The following is a 21,689-nucleotide window of genomic DNA, read 5'->3' on the forward strand; positions in this document are numbered from 1 at the left end:
AGCTAAAACCAGAGGACAGGAAAAGACTGTGTAAAAGATGGAGTGCCTTGGGCACCACATCTGAGTCAAGATGGCAAAATGAAAGAGAGGGCAAGGAATTTGTATTCAAAACAGGTCTACAATTTCTGAGTAGGACAGAAAGTAGAAAAGATGAAAATATACTTATTACAGAGCAAGACATGCAGCAACAAACACTAGTTTCAGAAAGTATATTGGAGTCTACCTGTTCTCCTCTGATAATTCCATTTCAAACTGAAAAGGTGAAGAAGAACATCCCACCATATACAAACATACTGCATAGAAAGAGTGAAAAGATTTCATGTGTAAAAAGAGGGACAGCAATGTTCGATGGTCTTTTAACTGATGAGGCAGGGTGTAGGACTCCATCTGCTGGGAACCCCCCAAGGAGGCTGGATGCTTCCAGTTCAGCTTCCCTACAAGCTGAAGAAGAGAAAGACATAAAAACTCAAAAAGTAACAAAATACACAGCTGATCAAAATATCCCACTTCCTAAGTCAGGGATCTCAGCACTTGGAGATTCATGTAATGAAAGCTCTAGAAGGAAAGTGGGTGGTTCTATTGTCAAGAAACATGAAGAGCTGCAAAAAGATTTACTAACAATATCCACAACATCTGTTTTGTCTGAATCTAGAAGGCAGAAAAAAGAACTAAAATTTCCAGAAAGGAAAGATCTTACGGGTCCCAGATGTATAATGAAGGCAAAGAGGCCTCTTTTTTCACAGGTGCTTAATATCACTAAGCATGGTCATCAGTACTGTAAAAAGAAACAGGAATGTTATTTAAAGTCTGTGATAAAAGACAGGCAACAACATGAAAGTATAGCTGATACATTTTCATCTCTCACACCTGTTTCAACAGGTAATAAGATAGATATTGAAATTGATAGCACACCCACAACAGGGACAGATCAACCAAGAGTACAAACACACAGCCACACCTGCCCAGAGCTAGAGAAATCACTGAGTGTTGGGGAAGCGTGGGAGGCCAATCTGATTGATACACAAAGCAGATCCAGCAACACAGGGAGGGTGAGTGTGCCACATGAGAAGGAAGAGGAAAATGTCCCAGAAATATCAGCAGAATCAGTTCCACACGAGAGCCAACACCTCTGTTTCACTTATCATCATGTGAAAAATCTTGGCCCCTGCAAATCAAAACCTAAACTGGACAGTTCGGAAGGCAGAAGTACTTGGAATCTGTCTTGTGCAGCACAAAACATGAGGCAAGAACAACACATTAGAAAAATAATTTTAAAGCCTGTGTCTAAAAGCGTGATGACTTTAATTCAGGCCCAAACACTGAAGAAGGTTCTTCATACTCAAGAGGAAATCCAACACATGGCAGATCTGAAGACCCCATTTCCAGAAGCTAGGAAATCAGAGGCTGGTTCCTTACACTGTGATGGTGTCTGGGATGGAAATCATAGGAGGAAACGAGATAGTCTTATTTTTAAGAAAAAGGCAAGGAGTCAGAGTGACTTAGTAGGAACAGTCTTAAAGCCCTTAGATTTCTCCAGCCTTGATTCATCTGAACCCGAGAGCCAGAGTCATGCAGTAGAGGCTGTAGGCAAGAAAAGTACAATGAGTCCCAAGCAGGTAACTCTGGAGGCAGGGAAGCTACCAGTTTTACAGGGGCTTGATAGCACGAGGTGTCTTACTGGAAGCCACAGAGAGAAAAACCACAAACTTAAGGCCAAGGCAAGAGAGAAGCAACAGAATGAAGGTGCGAGAGAGACATTCCATGCCAGCGAGGGAGCTAAGAGTCCACCACCCACGTTAGTGACTGACAAACTGCCATTCGATACAGCAGCGAGGGATAGTCTGGATAACCACGGAGCACTTCACAAAAATCTAGATGATTTTGTTACAGAGAAAAAGGCAGAGCTGGATAAAAACTTAGCCACAGTTCTCCTGGGGCCTTTCAATTTACTCATGCCTGTTTTATCTGACTCTGAAAGCCAGACAAACACAGTGCAAGAGAAAATCACACTGAAACGCAAGTGTTCTGTGATGAAAAAAAAGGAGCCACTCATTTCACAGCTATTTAAAATCAGTAGGCAATGTGCCACAAAACAGAGGACGAAACTTAGATCCAACATAGAAACTAAAATGAAAGAGATGCATTCAGGTAAAAATGTGACTGCTATGTACACAAATGCCACTTGCTTTGAAGTGGATGCCTCTGACATTAGAAGGCAAAGCAGATTCCAAACAGAGGCAGAGAGAATATCAGGGTTCAGTCCTGTGCAGACAACACACATGCAGTTGCCAGTTGAAGACAGAGTGGTTTTACAGTCACTCAGTGCCGCAGGTCCTGCTGCTTTAAGCATGAACAAAGAACAGGAGGTAGACACACACACAGACAAAGCTGTGTTAAACACAGACCTAAAACCTACAGATGCTTCTCCATCTATTCCACCACATATAAAAATGGAGCAGTCACCTAGCACCTCAGGTAACTGTGAAGACTCTTCCGAAAAGAGAAATGCCTTAAAGAAAGCAAAAGTCATGGAGGAAAAGGAGTGTGAACAACAGGTCTTGTTTGGAACACCTTCACAATATACCCAGTCATTTGAGTTTCTACAAAAGAAACAGCAAGAACCATGTGTCTCAGGAAACACCCAGAACTCTGATTATGCTCACATACCTCCATACCCCCAAATCCTAAACCATCACGCTAATGCAAAAGCAGCAGGTGCAGAAAACACTGTGCATACCGAGCAGGTAAAATCGAAGGCAAAGAAACCATTTGTTTCCCTGATGTATAACACAGCGGGGTATGGGACCGGAAGCGACGAAAAGGAGACAAGGTGTAACACCAAGAAGCAGAAGCTGGGGTTCCAGCAAGGTAAAACTGAGGTAGAATTCTCTCTGAAAACTATTTGTGACTCTGGGTCTATTCCACCTCAAATTCAAGAGCTGATGGAAGCGGAAAGGGAGAAAGGCAAGCCACCGAGGCTGGAGAAATCGCTGAACACAAGACAAATAGCATTTTCACAGTCCCTTGCTAAAAGTGCCAAATCCAGAAATAAGAAAACCCTGAGACAAGGTATCAGAGAGCAAGAAGAAAATTGCCAAATCGCTTCCCCAGACATCTTCCCACAGTGTAGATATCGATTCATGATAAGACAGCAACTGAAGAAGGGCCCCACCCATGTCAAATACACAGTAAATTTGAAAAGAGAAGTACATCCCGATCAGCCTTCACCAAAGAGAGGAAGCTGCTCCACTATGTTTGACATCTCAAGAGTTAGATTACACATGAAACACCAACGCCTCATCGCCCTGGGAGTAAAGGAGGGAGACAGAGACGAGGCCCAACCTCCAGTGTCAGCTCCACAGAGGACGGAAGTAGCTGAGAAAACAGGTGTTTCTTTAAGTTCAAAAAGACAGAATATGTGTCTTCCAGAGTCAGATGCTTCTCAAGAGAAGACCTTCAAGGAACAGGATCTGCTGAAAGAAGGAAGTAATTCAAGGACACTGGTGGAGCCTGCTTTGTACTCCATTACGGAAACCCCTCATTTGGAAAATACCATTCCAAATCAACTGGGAAGAGATGGCTTAAGAGAAACTGATACCTTGCAAGGTTCAAAAGGACAGACATTTCTTTGTGCAAATGCAGAAGCCCGGCAATATACACCTGCAGTGGAGATCGGAGATGTGAAACCAGATCCCATTCTGGAACATCTCCTGGATTCAGCATCTTGCCCCAGTGGGGAACTTATTCATGTGAGAGAGGCAGGAAATGCAACAGGGAAAGAAAGTGTTAGCATCCCTGTTGTTTCAGACGTCAATCTATGGGAAACCGAGATGCCAAAGTTAACGAACCTTCTATTAACATCAAATGAATGGAAAATAAACTGTTCCGAGAAAGGAAGGACAGAGCAGCAAAACAGTTCTAACCAGAGGAAGGGAAATCTTCTGGAATTCATTTCCTCTTGCCTATTGCATCAACTCCATATTGAAAGGCGAAAGAAAGAAGTCTCAGCCAAAGGAATGAGTTCAGCAGTTTTGAGTCCAGTTGTCCAGAAAGCATCAAACGCAGTAGATATTCCAGTGGATCAACCTCCGTGCTCAGGAAGAAAAGAACATCAACAGGAAAGTACATGCAAGGCTCTCCCAACATCTCTTTCTCATTCTATGATGGATATATTTCAGATTAAATTGCCAGGGGTAATGAAAGCAGCAAGGGAAGTAGATAGTCCAAGACACCACAATTCAAATACAGAAGGAATTGGCTTGCCTGTTGCAGAATCAGAAGAGCAACCAGAATGTGTACAACGTATTTGGCCAAATCTTGCTTCTGATCCTTCAAAAGATATATTATTTCAAAGTAAGATGCCGTCTGAAAAGACAGCAGTGGAAGAAGTAGTTAGCACTGTGGAGTATACTCCAAGTACAGAAGGACTTGGTTCACATATTACAGGAAAAGGAGACCAGCAAGAGAAAGGGATGTCTGAGACCCTTCAAAAGTCCACATCTCACTCCCAAACAGGTCTCCACCAAACTAATATCTCAGTGCAAGAGGTAAAGTTTGATGACACAAGTAAGATGCATTCCGAATATTCAACTCCACAGGCTAAGGAAGCATTAAAAGGAATGGATGTTATTGTTGGATATACACAAAAAAGTGAAAAAGGACAAAACTTACCCAGCGTGGAACAAAAGCAGCAGCACCTACTGATTCCCTCTGAGAATTTTCCCTCCCTGAGAATTCCCTCTGAGCTTACATCTTACCCTCAAAACAGTCCCTGGCTCCTGCCACATTTAACGCCTCAGACGAAGGAAGCATTATCAGAAGTAGGGAATGTGTCGAGCAGGACAAAAGGATTAGACTTGATTTCTAAAGAACAACTAAATACTCAACATGAGTGTGGCCTGGAATGGACTGTACCCTCAGCTCCTCCAACGCAAATGACAAGACAAAATACAAGGCCACCTTTAGAATCATCCAGTGAAACTACAAAATATCAGAATGTCTCATTACTGAAAGGAAAGAAATTATCGGATGGGGAGCAGGTAATTGATTCAATAACAAATGTTAGCTCCCCCAAGCTAAGTGTTAGAAAGAAGGTGCACTTATGTAAAGCATGTCGAAAAAAAGTACAAAAAGAGCTGTGTCTTCCTGGATTTTTTTCACATTCTCTTTCTATCCATATGCCTCCTTTGCCTGAAAATAAAAGACAGAAGAATGACCTAAAACAAGGAGTTGAGAAAGACATAGTACACACCCAAAGGACTTTGAAAAAATTGATATTTTCAAACATATTTAATACCACTGACTATGGTGGCCCAAGCAACAGACCAGAACTGCAGAGGAAGATAAAAGAGGAAGTGGTAAATTGGAAACATAGAAAGGTTAAACCTGATTTGGTTGTGACAGATGTATATGAGTCCATCCCTTCTCTCAAACTAAATATAAAGACAGCTGATGAGATTATCTCAAATAATGTAAAACGAATTAAACCACTTATATCGCAGAGAAAGGAGAAGATTAGAATAAAAGGAGTCAATGTGAAAGGAACAATGGATCCCAACATTACCTTGAAGGCAAAGAAACCATCACGATCACACATGCTCAGTGAAAAGGAATTGTCAGGGCAGTTGAACATTATAAAAGAAGAGAGTGAGGGGCAGACAGGCAAAGGTACATCAGGTGTGAAACTGACAAACCTGTTTGCTTCTGTACCATCTCTGTCAACTCTTGATTTGATTTCAAGAACAAAAGGAGGAGGAGATATGTCAAGAATACCACAGAACTGCCTTCCACCACTAAAGCTCCAGGCAACATCAAATATCAGGAAAGCATCATTTGCAGAGTCAATTAATAGAGAGAGTTTAAGCAACATAATAGGATCAAAACATTTCCCACAGAAAAAGAGGGAAGATGAAGACGATACAGTGTATGTGAAAGATAAAAGGGGCTGCAAAAGGGCCACTTTTAAAAGAAAGAAAAAACTTTTTAAACACACACTGCATGGAAATGAACTGCAGTGGAACAATAAAGAGCAAGAGAAAATGATGCAGGAAGATGAAAGTGATGGAAATGTAGTTCTGAATAAGCCCCATGCCTCCATTCCATCTTCTTCTCACCTGGAGCAGGGTCCTAGAGTAAAAGAAGCGGCATCACAAACAGTATCATGGTTCTGCCCTCCATCACTGACGCTCCAGGAACTGTCAGATGCAGTGATAACATATAAGGAGCCAGCTGATGATAATTTAAGCAATATAGCAAGATCAAAATATATGTCACAGAAAAACAAAAACAAAGTGGACCTGGCTTTGAAAGAGATAAGGCATCCCCAAAGAATGCCTCTGGAGGTGAACCAGTCTCCAGTTGCCCAGGAATTGCAGTTGAACATCAAAGAAAAAGAGGAAAAGATAAAGCAAGATAAAGGTAAACAGGTTGGGATTCAGAGACAGTCTTGTGTTTCCATCTCTTCTCCACCTTACTCTGAAGTGGACATGAGAAGGGAAGGAAAAGCAGTCATGCTAAGAAAAACAAAATCCTGTTTTCTACAACCCAAACTCCAGGAGTCATCAGATATGGGAAACATAGCATATAAAAAGTCTGTTTCTGATGATATCTCAAACAGTGTAAAAAAAGCTGAAGAACATGCAATACAGGAAGAAGAGGAAGGAGTTAACATGGAAAAAGTCCTCCTTTTGACGAAAAAGAATTCACCACTTTCACAGGAAGTCCAGTTGGAGGTGGAAGAGCAAAAGAAAAAGATACAAAGAATTCAAGGTGAACCAAGTGTGATTTTGATCTGTACTTCCAGACCTGCCACTTCTTTTAACTCGAATACAAAAATGATAGAAGCAGATGACAGAGCTAAAGTAACAAGATACTCTTGTTCAGGACTACACCACCAGATATCATCAGATGTAGTGAAAAAAGCAAATCGAGAGTCAACTGAAAGAGATATCATAAGCGATGTACAAGCAGCAAATGAATTTATGCCCCAGAAAGGAGAGGATCAAGGAGAAACAGCCAATATGAATTGTATGAAGTACTCCAAAGAGACAAGTTCCAAAGCAGAGGAGTTCCCACTTCCACACGTTCCCAGTAACCCTGGGAGCCACAGCCCCCAGACTAGAGATGAACCAGCAAACAGAAGGGAAAACCTGGGACATGCACAGGAAAGAAAGTGTGAACGAGATGCAGTTCTGACAGGACTTTGTCTGCCTCCGTTTACACTAAACAAAGGCGAGGAGGAGAAGCAAGGAGCTCTCGCATCCTGTCTTCCACCGTTGTGGCGCAGGAAGTCATCAGATGCACGGGAGTTAAAAAATACAGTGTCACCTCTGAGCGAGATCTCAGGCGGTTCAAAAAGAACAAAATACGTGACGCAGGGAGAAAAGGATAAAGCAGATATTTTTGTGAGAGACCCAGTGCATCCCAAGTCCTTAGCTTTGAAGGTAAGGAAATCCCCGCTTTTCCATATGCTCGAGGCAAAGAAACTGCAGGTGAACATTAAGGAGCAAGTGAAAAGGGAGCAGAAAGGGAGAAGGGACACAGTTGTGATTCTGAGCAAAATCTGCCCTTTTGTCACTTCTTCAACGCATCTTAAATCTGACACAATAAAAGAAGACAGAGGTGGTCCGGGAGTCCTAAGGCATTCTGTGCCACATCTCAAGATCCAAGCCTCATGGCCTTCAGTACAGAGAGCGCCTCCAAAGTCAACTGATAGAAAGAAAGAAAAACAATATCCGCCACCAAAAGAAAGGGACAGAGCACACACAACAGTTGTGAGAGGCTCCGTGCATGCCAGTGGCTCAGATTTCAAGGCAAAGACATCATGCCCTCCTCATGTGTTTGGTATTGCTGAGCACGCTGCTCTGAGTAGGAGAAAGGAAGCACAGCCGAGCATGGAGGAGAGCGCAGAACAGGGGCAGGGGGGAATTGGAGACCCTGGTGTGACTCCAACAAAACCCCCCCCTGCCTTGCCTTCTCCATCAGACCACAGACTGGATGCAGGAATCAAAGAAGACAAACACCTGCCTGCAGTCACGGGATTCTCGCCACCATTTCAGCTCCTTGAGTCATCAGGTGCAGGGAAAATCAGATATGCAGATTTCAGTCAAGGTATTAGCTCGTGTAATATAACAGTAAGAGCTAACGGACGTGTGTCATATAAAGAGACAGAGATCAGAGTAAAAAGAAAAGACGAGAAAGATAGAACACATCCCCAAATCACAGCTGTGGAAGCCCACACATCCCCACTTACACATTTACTCAGTAGAAACAGACTGCCTTTGAATGTCGAAGAGCAAGGGAAGGAAGTGCAGGATGGCAGTGGAATGGTTCTGAGGGAAACTCGTGCCTCCTTACCTTCTCCATCTTACCTAAGACAGGACGCTAGCAGGAATGAAAAGAAAGATACAGAAAGAATAACGCAATCCTGTTTTCCACCGCTGAAGATTTATGATCCACTCAATCTAAACACAAAAGCAGATGCTAAGTCATTTGATGGTCATTTGTTAAAAAACAAAGCTAGACTCAAAACAGATAATGAAGACAGAGTGCTTCCAATATCTGTGCATCAGAGGGCAAGGGAATTACCACTTTCACATAGATGTGATGGCAAAGAATCACAGTGCAAAATTAAAAAGCAAAAGAAAATGGTACAGAGAGAGGACAGTGAACTAGTTACAAGATTGAAAAACATCTGTACTTCTTTACTGACTCTACCATATCTTAAATCTGATAAACCAGAAGGAGAGAGGTACATGATAAGAATCACAAAATTGCCTCCCCCACAAGCAGAGTCCAAGGAATCGTCACAATATGCTGACACCAATGAGGGGGAACTTTCAAAAGATGTAAAAATATTAAAAGAACACAGGCTGCAGAAAGAAGAGAGGGAGAGAAAGGAAAATGTGGATATGAATAGTAGAGTGGGCCCCCATAACATGGATTTGAAAGCAAAGGAATCACCTTTTGTACTTACAGACGATCTAACTGACCAGTCTATAAGAGAAGAGGGCATGTCAATGCTACCAGGATCCTCTTTTCCCCCAGTAAACTTCCAGAAATCATCAAGTTCTGAGGAAGTGGCACACGTAGAGTCAATGGCGAGAGATACTGTTATCAGTCCCTCCAGAGAGAAATGTTTGCCCCAGAACAAGAAAGAGGACGGAGTAGCAAGAAGAAACTCTGTATCTCCCAAACATCAAGGAAAGGAGATGCCGGAAAGTAAAGATGGACCAGGTATGGTTCTGACCAAATCTTCCACTTCATCCCCATCTCTCTCTGCCCTCAAACTGGATAAAGAAGTACAAGTTGATGATGAAACGCTAGCACGTACAAGGTCTATGTTGTGGAGAATAGCATATGGGGGGGAATTATATACAGACACAACTAGTGGTGATACCACGGAAGGTGCTCAAAACCTGACCAAATCTTCTGCTTCATCACCACTTCTTCCTGCCCTCAAGTTGGATAAAGAAGTACAAGTTGATGATGAAACGCTAGCACATACAAGGTCTATGTTGTGGAGAATAGCATATGGGGGGGAATTATATACAGACACAACTAGTGGTGATACCACGGAAGATGCTCAAAACCTAACCAAATCTTCTACTTCATCACCACTTCTTCCTGCCCTCAAGTTGGATAAAGAAGTACAAGTCAATGATAAAATGCTAGCATGCAGAAAATCTGCTCTGGGGAGAATGTCGTATGCAGGAGTAGTAGTACATACAAAGACACTTAGTGGTAATACCACAGAAGATATTAAAAACCTGACCAAATCTTCTACTTTATCCCCATCTCTTCCTGCCCTCAAATTGGATAAAGAAGTACAAGTTAATGATGAAATGCTAGCACATAGAAGGTCTGTCTTGGGGAGAATTTCAAATGCAGGGAAAATAGTACATACAGAGACAATTAGTGGTAATACCATGAAAGATGTTCAAAACCTGACCAAAACTTCTACCTCATCACCACCTCTCCTCACCCTCAAATTGGATAAAGAAGTGCAAGTTGATGATGAAATGCTAGCACATACAAGGTCTGTCTTGAGGAGAATTTCATATGCAAGGGAAATAGTACACAGAGATTCAATTAGTAGTGACATCACAAAAGACTGTCAAAACGTCACCAAATTTTCTGCTTCATCACCATATCGCTCTGCCCCCAAATTGGATAAAGAAGTTCAAGTCAATGATGAAATGCTAGCACTTAGAAGGTCTGTTTTGGGGAGAATGACATATGCAGGGGAAACAGTACACAGAGATTCAATTAGTGGTGATACAATGAAAGATGGTCAAAACCTGACCAAAATTTCTACTTCATCACCATTTCTCCCCACCCTCAAATTGGATAAAGAAATACAAGTTGATGATGAAATGCTAGCACAGAGAAGGTCTGTCTTGGGAAGACTATCATATGCAGGGGAATCAGGACGCACAGATTCAATTAGTGGTGATACCACAAAAAATGATCAAAACTTGACCAAATTTTCTGCTTCATCACCGTCTCTTCCCGCCCACAAATTGGATAAAGAAGTTCAAGTTGATGACAAAATGCTAGCATGTAGAAGGTCTGTCTTGGGAAGACTACCATATGCAGGGGAAATAGCACGTACAGATTCAATTAGTGGTGATACCACAAAAAATGATCAAAACTTGACCAAATTTTCTGCTTTGTCACCGTCTTTTTCTGCCCACAAGTTGGATAAAGAAGTTCAAGTCAATGATGAAATGCTAGCACGTAGGAGGTCTGTCTTGGGAAGACTATCATATGCAGGGGAAATAGCACATACAGATTCAATTAGTGATGATATCATGAAAGATGGTCAAAACCTGACCAAATTTTCTACTTCATCACCATCTCTTTCTGCCTTCAAATTAGATAAAGAAGTTCAAGTCAATGATGAAATGCTAGCACATAGAAGGTCTGTTTTGGGAAGAATGCCGTATGTAGGAGAAATAGCACATACAGAGACAATGAGTGGTAATACCATGAAAGATGTTCAAAACCTGGCCAAATTTTCTACTTCATCCCCATCTCTTCCTGCCCTCAAATTGGATAAAGAAGTACAAGTTGACAATGAAATGCTAGCATGCAGAAGGTCTGCCTTGGGGAGAATTTCATATGCAGGGGAAGTAGTACATACGGGTTCAATTCATGGTGATACCACAAAAGATGGTCAAAACCTGACCAGATTTTCTGCTTCATCACCGTATCTCTCTGCCCTCAAGCTGGATAAAGAAGTACAAGTCAATGATGAAATGCTGACACTTAGACGGCCTGTTTTGGGGAGAATAGCATATGCAGAGGAAACAGCACATGCATATTCAATTAGTGATGATATCACAAAAGATGGTCAATACCTGACCAAATTTTCTATTTCATCACCATCTATCCCTGCCCTCAAGTTGGATAAAGAAGTACAAGTTGATGATGAAATGCTAGCACATAGAAGGTCTGTTTTGGGGAGAATATCAAAGGCAGAGCAAATGATACATACATATTCAATTAGTGGTGATTCCAGGAAAGGTGTTCAAAATGAGGAACAACCTATTCCTGAGAAAGAAGAGAGGGACAGAGAAAAATCAGTAGATAGGAGAGGTGTGACACACACCAAATATATAATTTTGAAGTCCAAGAAATCACCTTCTTCATATACGCTCCACAGATCAGAATTGTATCTGAACCTCGGAGGGACGGGGCAAAAGAAACAGGAAATTCAAGGTAAACCGCCTGGTAAGGTCGTAAGAAATGTTTACCTTGCCACACCTCCAACTAAGCCGAAATTGGATAAAGGTACACAAGTAGATGAAGGAAAGCTTGGGATTAAAAAACCCTCTCTACTTCCACGAATGATTTCAGCATTATCAGATGCAAAGAAGAGAACAGATACAAAGGGAATTAGTGGTGATGTAATAAAAAGAAAACAATGTATGTCAGAGAAAGAAAAAAAGCTTGATGTGAAAAACGTAGACATGAGGCTACGGACCCATCACAAAAAATCAGCGATTTCACCAATTCCAGATGTCCTTAGTACAAAGAAATTTGTACTGAATGTTATTAAAGAGCCAGGGGGAAAAGTACACAAAGATAAAGATGAACCAAGTACGGTCCTGACAAGGACTTTTCTTTCTATCCCTTCTGCACCTCTTTATTTAGATTTAGGGAGCAAAACAGACAAAGACACACCAGGAATCACAGTATCCTCTCATCCAGAGCAAAATCTCCAGGAAACATCAGATACCCAGAAAACAGCAATTACAGAATCAGCTGCTGGTGAGAGGGAAATTGTTAAAAATGCAGAACGCTCGGTGCCAGAAGAGGCCATGCAACAGTGGACGTCAAACTTTGTGATCAGTGTACAGCAAAGGAGGGAACCTCCACAAGTCAAATCTGAAGGAGATGTGAGTCAGTTACTTTCAGATTCGCAGCAGGAGGACTTTTATGTCACAGGGTATGGTACTATAAAAGGTGGGAAAAGGCTAGAAGGTTTCTTTGCAGGGTCAGAGGCTCAGCAAGAAAAATACAAACCAGAAACTTTGGCTACAATTCTTTCCTTCCCCATGATGGATCTCACTAAAATTGAAAGTCTGAAGAAAGAAACAGAAATAATGAATAACTTAAACCATAAAATAAGTCCTCACGTTCTAGTTTCACTGCCAAGGAAACTATCCAAGGAGATTTATGCCACACTTGGCTCCCCTGTCAGTTCAGAAGGATTTTCTGCTTCAAAGCAAGGTGTCCACCACCAAGAAGGAGCTTTATCACAAGCATCTCCAGCATCTACAGATCTATGTAAATGTGATAAGCCAGAAGAAGATAGACAAAACAATGGAAAAACAAGTGAAATGTCCCCTCCCAAAGTGTCAGCACCACAGATAAAGGAGCCCCTTGAGGAAATGAATATCACAGAGTCAGATGCACTCCAAAATGCAGATCAAGAAATCGTCATGAAAAAGCAAGTGGTGCTGCAGTCTGGGAGTGGACAAAAGACCAGAGTGGATTCTAGTCTTTCTCTGAAAATTCCACTTCAACATGTAAAGCAAAGGACATCATTGGAAATAGATGTGCGCAAGCAAACTACAGTGTGCCCTGGAATACCAATGCTACCAGGAATACAAATGGGTATGACAGAGTTTGATGCCCAAAGAGGGAAAAAGGAGCAGACATTGCTTGTTCCCGATAAAGAGGCACACAATCTAGAATCGCTTCAGAAGTCTGTTTCCTCCTGGACTTTTCCACTTCAATCTGGAGATGTGGGGAGAAAAAATGAAACTGACACTGGCTCTACTGGAAATCTGAAGCAAAAAAAGTTAGAAATGAAAGAAGGGATATTAAAAATAGATACAAACATAGCTGTCCATCTAGAAGAGGACAAAATAGAAATGTACAAACAAACCATTGTTAATCTGAAGGAGGAGACCATAAAAATGGACACAAGCAATACAGTAAACCTGAACACTGCATCTCTAAGGGCAGAGGAACCTCAAATTGAGACTCAGGTAATCACTCCTGTGGCAAACAGGTGCCCAATTGAGCAAAAACATAAAAAGGAACGAGAAGTGTCCAGTGCAAAACATAACATTCAACTACAAAAAATGCCTCAAAAGCATGCTCTGGATTCATTTTATGCTTATATTCCTCTTTCTCCCAAATTAGGAGGCCAGAAAGGCAGATTAACAATAGCAGACTTGAAAAGAGAATTGAGCCCCAAATATTTAAATATGAAAATCCAAAAGCATCCAATTCTACAGATTCTAGGCAACATGGGACGAGGTACTCCAAGCAATCGAAAGAAATTAGAGTATAACTTTAACAAATCAAAGAAAATAGCTTTGAGAAGAGGAGATGCCTCAGAAATATTTATCAGAAGTCTTTCTATTTCCACAGTGAGTCCATCTCAGACTAAAGAACCAGTAAAATCTCAGACAAACCTAGAAAGTGCAAAGAGAACCCGTATTTCAGAATTCCAGAAGAAATCACCAAATACTAGTGAAACTATGATGGGAGACAGTTCAGGCATTGTAAAAGAAGGGAACCAGAATTTTACAAACACAATTCCACAGGATTCCCAGCCCTTCATGGGGGACAAACAACAAATGCACAAACTTCCTAACATCAAATCAGAAGCAAACCTCAGCAGGGAAATAAATAAAAATTTAGCTCCACAAACAAATGAAAGGGTTGTTCCAGACCAAGATAACTCAAGGATCATAAAAGAAGCTGACGTGCGTATGACCAAACAAGAAAAGGCACCAAAACCCATTGAAACACCCACAGAGTGTCTAATCATGTCTAAATATCCAAAGGAAAATGTGGAAAGGATTGTAAAAGAACCTGACTTGCTTATGGTTGAACAAGAAAAGGCACCAAAACCCATTAAAACACCTACAGAGTGTCTACTCATGTCTGAAAATCCAAAGGAAAATGTGGAAAGGATCGTAAAAGAACCTAACATGCTTACGGTTGAACAAGAAAAGGCACCAAAACTCACTGAAACTGGTACAGGGTGTCTACTCATGTCTGAAGATCCAAAGGATGTGGAAAGGATCGTAAAAGAACCTGACATGCTTACGGTTGAACAAGAAAAGGCACCAAAACTCACTGAAACTGGTACAGGGTCTCTAATCATGTCTAAGGAGCCAAAGGAAAATGTGGAAAGGATTGTAAATGAACCTGACTTGCTCAAGGTTGGAGAAGAAAAGGCACCAAAACCCATTAAAACACCTACAGAGTGTCTACTCATGTCTGAAGATCCAAAGGAAAATGTGGAAAAGATTGTAAAAGAACTTAACATGCTCATGATAGAGCAAGAAAAGGCACCAAAGCTCACTGAAACTCCTACAGAGTGTCTAGTCATGTCTGAAGATCCAAAAGAAAATGTGGAAAGGATCGTAAAAGAACCTGACTTGCTTACGGTTGAACAAGAAAAGGCACCAAAACCCATTGAAACACCCACAGAGTGTCTAGTCATGTCTGAAGATCCAAAGGAAAATGTGGAGAAGATTGTAAAAGAACCTGACATGCTTATGATCCAGCAAGAAAAGGCACCAGAACCCACTGAAACACCTACAGGGTCTCTAATCATGTCTAAGGAACCAAAGGAAAATGTGGAAAGGATCATAAAAGAACCTGACATGCTCACGGTTGAACAAGAAAAGGCACCAAAATCCATTAAAATACCTGCAGAGTGTCTAGTCATGTCTGAAGATTCAAAGGAAAATGTTGACTCGATCGTAAAAGAACCTGACTTGCTTATGGTTGAACAAGAAAAGGCACCAAAACCCACTGAAATGGGTACAGGATATCTAATCATGTCTGAGGATCCAAAGGAAAATGTGGAAAAGATTGTAAAAGAACCTGACATGCTTTTGATTCAGCAAGAAAAGGCACCAAAACCCATTAAAAAACCTACAGAGTGTCTAGTCATGTCTCAAGATACAGAGGAAAATGTGGAGTGGATTGTAAAAGAACCTGACTTCCTTAAGGTTGGAGAAGAAAAAGCACCAAAACCCATTAAAAAACCTACAGAGTTTCTAGTCATGTCTCAAGATACAGAGGAAAATGTGGAATGGATCGTAAAAGAACCTGAGTTGCTTATGGTTGAACAAGAAAAGGCACCAAAAACCACTGAAACACCTACAGAGTGTCTAATCATGTCTAAAGATCCAAAGGAAAATGTGGGAAAGATTGTTAAAGAACCTGACATGCTTATGATCCAGCCAGAAAAGGCACCAAAACCCACTGAGACAACTACAGGGTGTCTAATCATGTCTGAAGATCCAAAGGAAAATGTGGAAAGGGTTGTAAAAGAACCTGACTTCCTTAAGGTTGGACAAGAAAAGTCACCAAAACTCATTAAAACACCCACAGAGTGTGTAATCATGTCTGAAGATCCAAAGGAAAATGTGGGAAAGATGGTTAAAGAACCTGACATGCTTATGATCCAGCAAGAAAAGGCACCAAAACCCTCTGAAACTCCTGCAGGGTGTCTAATCATGTCTAAAGGTCCAAAGGAAAATGTGGAACAGATCATAGAAGAACCTGACTTGATTATGATGGAGCAAGGAAAGGCACCAAAACCCACTGAAACACCTACTGGGTGTCTAATCATGTCTACAAATCCAAAGGAAAATGTGGATATTCACATGAAATGTACCCTAAATATGAGCAGTTCTCCTCCAAGGGTAGAAGAACCACAAGATGAGACTCAACTATTTGATACCATGGGCTGTGCCTCGCCACTCGATCAGAGGGATCAGAGTGAACCTGTACAGGACCCAGCCATACAAAAGGTCCAGCAACAAGAAACTTCTCTAGGAACTGTGCCTATTCAACCCCAAGTTAAAGGTAGTGAAAGAAATACAGTGGGATATAGTCCAAGTGCAGGAATTATGATTCCTCTTTGTGAAGCAATTAAAAATGTTCTTGAATCCCAGATAAAAAACATGATCCAAAACAAGTTTTTTCCTAAAAACCTTGAAAAAGTAAAAGACAATAAACCTGATGATTGGAACTCACAACTTTTCACAAGGGGTCCAAGTACACTATCCATGACAATACATCCTGAATTGCAGCCAAAACCTGTTTTAGAAAATTTTACTTGCAAAGAAAAAATCAAGCTCACGAATCACTTAGAGTCAAAAGCACCTGAAATAAGACTGAATTTGATACCAGAGGTGGTAAAACGATCCTTCCAAAGGTTCAGCTTTTATCAAAAATTGGCTATCTCAAAACATAACAGTTGGAAGCTCTATCCAAGACATAAACAAATGTTCTTTTTGCCTCTGGAAGGGATTGATACTATAGAATTTAACCTAAAACACAAATACGAAAAAGACTCACCTCCTGTCAGTTGTATGAAGTCACTGATTGTTAATGTTTCAAGAGGCAGTGAAGAGGCAGTGAACACTACAAAGTTAAAGAGGATGAAAGAGCTAGAAAGTGGAGTGCCTTCACTGACTTCTGCTAGAGAGAAAACATTGCCTCATATTCTCCAGAACTGCTCAGTAGGAGAAAAAAACAAACTCCTCATACACTTTTCTAAGAAAACACTGGAGATTCAAATGAAAGCCTTCCCCAGAATTGTAAGGGAATCTTACACAATGGCCAATGCTCAGGATGGAAGGAAACCTTTATCTAAATGTGTCCATTCTGTGGTCAAAGTACCAAAACGAAGAAACAGAGTTTTGTTACTTTTTGAGGCGAACTCTCTTCATCAAATAGATCTTGATTTACAATACAAATACTTTCGTCTTCTCCTGGGTTCTCCAGTTACATGGATGTTCCCTAAGCCAACTGCATTTCCCAAACATAGTCTTAAATTACAGACAGTTGCAATATGTAAAAAAGGAGACAACAGTGGGGAAAGTGGCGGTCATTCCATTGATACACAACCATTAGAACATATCCCTTTCAAAAAACCAAGTTTCCATGAAGATGCATCGTTAGTCAGAAATTTCTTGGCACCTACCCAGGTGTGTGCCCTTGACCCTGATCAACACAGCACAGTGCAGAAAGATACCATGGCTCTTTCTAAGTTAAAACCTCATGTGACTCCAGAAAAAGATAAACAATGTCATGTATGGTTTCAAGAAACAAATACATATGAATCTGTTGATTTAAAGATTCAGAAAAAGGCTCAGGATGTAGGCGGTTCCCATTCAATTCAGAATTTTGAAGATTTTACTGACAGTCAGACAGATATCGAGAATTCAGATAACTTTGAGGAATGCTCAGCTCCTGATGTACATGAGAGTGAAGATTGTATCTTTTTAGATGCCACCCCTTATTTAAGTCAGGAAGCAGAGAGTATTCTATTTGAATTACAGAAAGGCATACCTGTGGAAAATCTCTACAAGAAGAAAGTCAAAATGGGTTTGAAACCACTTTACAGTGAAGATGTGGGTTCCCATCATATTAGAGGTCACCGACAATATTCCTCAATTGTGACACCCCATTCTTATGAACCCCATAAAAGCAGGACACACAGGTCATCCTCCAGTATCACATCACCTTCTTATGAATCCCACAGAAGCAGGAAATGTGGATGGTCCTCCAGAATGACACCATCATCTCATGAACCCCACAAAAGCAGGAAACCTGGATGGTCCTCCAAAATGACACCATCATCTCATGAATCCCACAAAAGCAGGAAACCTGGATGGTCCTCCAAAATGACACCATCATCTCATGAATCCCACAGAAGCAGGAAACCTGGATGGTCATCCAAAATGACACCATCATCTCATGAATCCCACAGAAGCAAGAAACGTGGATGGTCCTCCAAAATGCAGCCTCCTGACTCGTGGTATCACAGCTCCTTAAATACCGTTGAGCTTCCATCTGTATCATCTTCCATTTCCTTCAATGGGGAGATGCTTTCACAGACTACAGTGAGCGGGAAAAATTATTCTTTAGTTCCCTTAACAGAATCCAATATTAAATTACATCTTGCAAAAAGCCAAGGCAAACCTCACAGGCATTCAGAAAGCAGAGAAAGAAGGAAGGCCAAATTGGACTTCTTTAGAAAGAACAACATGCCTTGGGAATGTGATGACAGTTACACAAAGAGTAAACAGAAACACACAGGAAGGAAGAATGTGAGGGATTATGAATCAGAAAGACTGGATTATTTCCCAAGTAAATACAAATCATCAGCAAAACCTCATCAAGAGGATATCAGCTTCCATTCTGAAAAAAAACAAAACCAGCCATTTTTTTATGCCTGTATACCAGCAGACTCGCTGGAGATTATACCCCAAACCATTCGCTGGACTATTCCCCCCAAAGCTGTAAGGAAGAGAAACTTCAGAGTTCCCCTGGTGGTCAAGATTTCAACTTCTTACAGTATATGGAACTCATCCAAAAAGTTGTTGGGATCGCTGTTAGAGTCCTTCAGCTTACTTCATTAAAAATGATATTACCATTTCCAGATTCATCTCGAGAGGACAGCTGGTTGCTAAGATGATATTCTTTGCAAAATAAAATCGTATCAGGTCAGATGGCTTCCTCGTGAAGTGTTTTCTAAACTGACACCCTACAGTAGATTGTACTACAAATCTACCGTTCTGGGAGGGCGTGTTGGGACAGCGAATGACTTTGGGTTTGGGCCAGCCATGCAAGAGAGCTCTCTTTAGTTTGTGCCTCCTTATAATCCCCCAGAGGAGAAGCCCCCAGGTGCCAAAGCCCCCTTCCCACCCCACCCCAGCCCACCCCAATGACTGCAGGGTGAGTTGGAGGAAGTGTAGCCCATAAGTGAGAACCTGAAAGGCAGGAGGACGTAGATACTCAAGGGAGACAGTTCCAGGGAGCAGCGAGGGCTGAACAATGTCACATGCCACAAGATACTTTTCTGAGGACCCAGTTTCCTCTGATGACTTTGTCGTCATCCCCAGTGGTGAGCAGAACCCGCAGCATCTCCATAACCTGCTCACCACCTGCCGCAGCTGGGGCAACAACAGGCTTGAGGACCTCAGACCCCACCCCCAGGGTCTTAGAGGAGGCCCGGAAAAGCCGAGTCTGCCCAGGGGCTGCTGGGAAAACCCAGACATGTGAGGTTGAGGGTGGGTGGTGGCGGGATTTTTAGCACCAGGTGAATTTTTTTGAATGTACTTTGTGCTGGCTTATTTCTAGTATGTTAATAAAACACTGGTCTCACTGGGGGAAAAAAATCTTTTTTTGCCTCAAAAACTCCATAATGTTGATCATTTTATTTTACTCTTATCACCATTATATTCATGCTAGGGATAACAATGCTCCTCCCTCTATTATAAATGCTACTTGATCTCTTTAAAACATTATTTGCTGTGTGTGGAATATTTGGGCATGCTTGATGCAAAATTATAAAACATTTCAATTTTTTTTTTCTTACCAAGGAAAGTATCTAATTCTGTACGGCTTACACAGAACTTTTTTAGTAACAAAAACAGTGAAATTATTTCACTTCTTGATATTTAACAATAACAAGACATTAACTCCCCAAGACACGCACCTACAGCCACAGACAAGATTCTGTCATCAGTATACTGGTCTTGGCATCTTCTGAGTCTGTCGGGTTTGACAATCAAATATTTTCCTACTTTTGATTGTAGAGAATTTTGAACATATGCACAAAAAGGACAACAGTATAATGGACTTCTGTGTGCCCCTCACTCAGCCCTAAAATTTTAACCTCTAGGCATACCTGCCTCCTCCACTTCTCCATTAGTGTTTTGAAGCAAGTCACAGATACGTAATTTTATCATGTTACAAATCTCTACTAGAGAGATGATTTTAAATAACCATCTCCTGTCTAAGAAGCAACAGTAATTACTTGGTACCAAATATTTAGTCAGATGATTTCCAGCTCTCATGAATGTCATTTTCTAATGGTTCCCATTCCATTGTTTGTTTGTTTTCCTGACAATTTTTTCAAATAGAAGAATCCAGGTTGTTTGTTGTGTAGAGTTTCCCACAACTTGCATTCTGCTGATAGTGTCCCCATTTCAGACTGAAATTATTTAACTTTGAATTCCTATTTGTTCCTTAAAAGGCCTTTAAATAGATTACATAGCATGCAGCATTTAGAGTAAACTGTGTTTCAGAAGACTGTCTGGGGGTGGGAGCTGGGAGGGACGTTCAGGAGATGGGGGACATACATGGACCTATGGCTGATTCATGTTGATGCATGGCAGAAGCCAACACAATGTTGTAAAGCCAGTATCCTTCAGTTAAAAATAAATAAATGTTTAAAAAAGAAGATTGCCTGTCACTTGCTGGCAATCCAAACTAAAGCTGTTACTGCTATGTGCCCATTATATATTTATCTTCTATATAGAGCTCTTCTATAGTTACATGTCCTATAGGGCTGTTGTGGGGCTTCCCAGATGGTGCTGTTGGTAAAGAACCTGCCCGCCAATGCAGGAGACATAAGAGATGTGGGTTCGATCCCTGGGTCAGGAAGATCCCCTGGAGGAGGGCATGGCAACCCCCTCCACTATTCTTGCCTGGAGAATTGCATGGACAGGGGAGCCTGGCAGGCTACAGTCCACAGGGTCGCAAAGAGTCAGACACCACTGAAGCGACTTTACACACACACACACACACACAGGGCTGTTACACAGTTACGTGTTAGATGCATGCTAAGTTGCTCCAGTCATGTCCTATTTTTTGCAACCCTATGGACTAGAGTCCACCAGCCTGCAGATGGTGACTGCAGCCATGAAATTAAAAGACACTTGCTCCTTGGAAGAAAAGCTACAACAAACCTAGACAGCCTATTAAAAAGCAGCAAGATTACTTTGCCTACAAAGGTCCATATAGTCAAAGCTACGGTTTTTCCAGTAGTCATTTATGGATGTGAGAGTTGGACCATAGAGAAGGCTGAGCACTGAAGAAATTGATGCTTTTGAACTGTGTGTTGGAGAAGACTCTTGAGAGTCCCTTGAACTGCAAGGAGATCAGTCAATCCTAAAGGAAATCAACCCTGAATATTCATTGGAATGACTGATGCTGAAGCTGAAATTCCAACACTTGGGCCACTTGGGGTGAAGAGCCGGCTCGTTTGAAAAGACCCTGATGCTGAGAAAGATTGAAGGTGGGAGGAGAAGGGGACGACAGAGGACAAGATGGTTGGATGACATCACCGACTCAATGGACACAAGTCTGAGCAAGCTCTGGGAGATGGTGATGGACAAGGAAGCCTGGTGTGC

General features: G+C 41.5%; 1 protein-coding gene across 1 annotated transcript in view; it reads left to right on the top strand.

Moving 5' to 3' along the window:
* CCDC168 (coiled-coil domain containing 168) overlaps nucleotides 1-20,286 on the top strand; it is a 39,329-nt gene extending 19,043 nt beyond the window's left edge. The window contains exon 5 of the mRNA XM_043477336.1: nucleotides 15-20,286. Coding sequence (XP_043333271.1) covers nucleotides 15-18,911 — 18,897 coding nt within the window. The 3' untranslated portion in view covers nucleotides 18,912-20,286. The remainder of the gene's footprint in view (nucleotides 1-14) is intronic.
* The last annotated feature ends 1,403 nt before the right edge of the window (nucleotides 20,287-21,689 follow it).

Source organism: Cervus canadensis, chromosome 9, assembly GCF_019320065.1.
Source record: "Cervus canadensis isolate Bull #8, Minnesota chromosome 9, ASM1932006v1, whole genome shotgun sequence".
Taxonomy (NCBI): Eukaryota; Metazoa; Chordata; class Mammalia; order Artiodactyla; family Cervidae; genus Cervus; species Cervus canadensis.